The sequence below is a fragment of the Montipora foliosa genome, chromosome 12 (genome assembly GCF_036669935.1).
Source record: "Montipora foliosa isolate CH-2021 chromosome 12, ASM3666993v2, whole genome shotgun sequence".
Classification (NCBI taxonomy): domain Eukaryota; kingdom Metazoa; phylum Cnidaria; class Anthozoa; order Scleractinia; family Acroporidae; genus Montipora; species Montipora foliosa.
In genome coordinates this window covers 39666213-39668526 of record NC_090880.1, presented here as the reverse complement: position 1 = coordinate 39668526, position 2314 = coordinate 39666213, and the positions used below count along the sequence as shown (strand labels likewise).

At 40.0% G+C, this 2314-nt stretch overlaps 1 protein-coding gene across 1 annotated transcript in view; it reads right to left on the bottom strand.

Annotated features, from left to right (window-relative positions):
- Positions 1-2314, bottom strand: part of LOC137978963 (uncharacterized) — an 11045-nt gene extending 8731 nt beyond the window's left edge. Inside the window, exon 1 of the mRNA XM_068826085.1 lies at positions 2111-2314. Coding sequence (XP_068682186.1) covers positions 2111-2248 — 138 coding nt within the window. The 5' untranslated portion in view covers positions 2249-2314. The remainder of the gene's footprint in view (positions 1-2110) is intronic.

Below are 2314 nucleotides of genomic sequence, written 5' to 3'. Positions count from 1 at the left end.
CGAATGGTTACCTGCAGCAGTCTTGCTTTCTCTTCAGCCATCATGAGGAATAAAATCATGTTGTAACAAATGGTCAGCAGAATTAGAAAATCAAGTGAAGCTATGATCCTTGCAGTTATGAACGCAATTTTTGCAATTGCGTAAAGAAGCCTGAAAAATTCATTCCTCACAGGAACATTGGAACCCACAAATGACCAGCTCCCAACGTCAGTGGCTTCATAGCTCAATTGGTTAGAGCGTTGCACCGGTAACGTGAGGTCACAGGTTCAAACCCCGTTGAAGTCCTGACTTTTTCAGGCTTCTTTACGCAATTGCAAAAATTGCATTCATAACTGCGAGGATCATAGCTTCACTTGATTTCATATCTGCAGATCACATATGATCCATTTCATATATCATTTCATCGTAGAATTAGGAAACTGATTAAAACTACACAAAAATTTGGTTTTATCAACGGAGTTGGTAATGTAAATTGACCACCGTACAGGGATTCTAAAAGCTGACGTTTCGAGCATTAGCCCTTCATCAGAGTGAATTGATGATTCGCTCTGACGAAGGGCTAACGACTCTGTGATTCTAACTTTCATTGTCAGATTAATGTACATTGCTAAGTGGAAAATACACACAAGTCGCATGTAATGGACATAGCAATTTTACTCATGTCAAATTGCACGCAGACTGCGTGTTATTTCAGGCATGTGTAATAGTTAGTGTAAGATTTTACACACACATAACATGCGCACATTTTGCACGTAAATCCGCCATCTTGCACACATCTTACGTGCGTGTAGGTGCTGCTATTCCTGTGGCCAGTACTGTATCTGCAGTTTGAAATCAAGATCATACCGCACATCCTAATTCCTCCATTCACGTATAACCACTATTCCTTGTGCCTTTAACCACAATCTCTTGCTTTTCAAAGAAAAATGTGTTCTTCTCCTGAGATATGTTGGTTGGCAAGAATAATAACCTGTCTCTCCGCTATTTAGTATTACGACTTGTGAATTTTGAGCAAAGATAATCAGGTGCAAGCCCATGTAGAGACTTGTAAACCATCAGTGCTTTTTAATTTGTCTCTCACAAACTAGATTCTTCCATTCTAAATTATCAAGTAAGATGTCAGCATCAGCTTAGTGTAGGTCAAGACCCTGGCAGCTCTATTCTGTAGTTTTTGCAATTTATTTTGTAGCATTAGTCCACAAATACCCCAGATGAAATTGCAATAATCAAAATGAGGCTGTACCAAAGCCTGATAAACGTAATTAAATGTCAGAGGTGGGACCAAGTGTCTCACACGTTTTATGGCTCCAATCCCTGAAGCTATCTTCTTGGTAATTGTCATCAATGAGAACTCCCAGTTACTGTGCCAAAGTCAAAGGCGGTGGGGGTGCAGGGATGGCCCAGTTGTGAGAGCACTTACGCTGTACCTTCCACCAATGTGACCAGGCTTCGATTCCCAGATTCGGCATCATATATGGCTTGAGTTTGTTGGTTCTCTACTGTGCACCGAGAGGTTTTTCTCCAGGTACTCCGGTTATCCCCTTTTCTCAAAAACCAACATTTGACTTGATTTGCGTCAATTGTTGATTTCAGTTTACAGTGTCTCCAATTAGTGCTCTAGCGCTAGAACGACTAGACACTTAAATAAAGTTCCTTTCCTTTCCTGATAAATCGGAGAACCGTCAATTACTGGTGCCGGAGAGTCTGTGAAGTTTCTTAGCCTCTGTCTTGATCGGATGAGCATTAATTCAGTTTTAGGCATATTTGAGGTCAGTTTCTTCACTCTTAGCCAGTTGTTAACATTTGCCAGATCTACATTTAAACATGATTCAATAGTGTCTACACTATCTCCTGCATACTGTACATTGTATCAGTATCCCGGATCAGTATGTATCATCCTCATACATTCTCGGTTTACAGTTTTTTTTATAGACAATTTGGCAGGTCATTAATATAGCAATAACAATAAGGATCCTAAAATGGTCCCTTGAGGCATACCACAACGTAATGAACAATTCTCAGAAAGCGACCCATTTACAGAACACCGCTGTGTAAGGTTATCTAAACACGACGCAAACGTAAGATAGGCGCGAATAGTAAATCGTTTTACCTGATCATGGTTTCTTGTCAAACACTTTCGTGTTATTTCAGCCTCCATATTCGTCCTTTCTTCGACTTCTATGTATTCGTAATACTGAGACACACGTGTGTGACCTTGCTTGTTGACAAGAAGGAGAAATTTCAACATTTTTGGCTACAGCTCAGTCAGTATAACAAAGTCAATTCTTCAACACTGAAAACATCAAAACGAGGT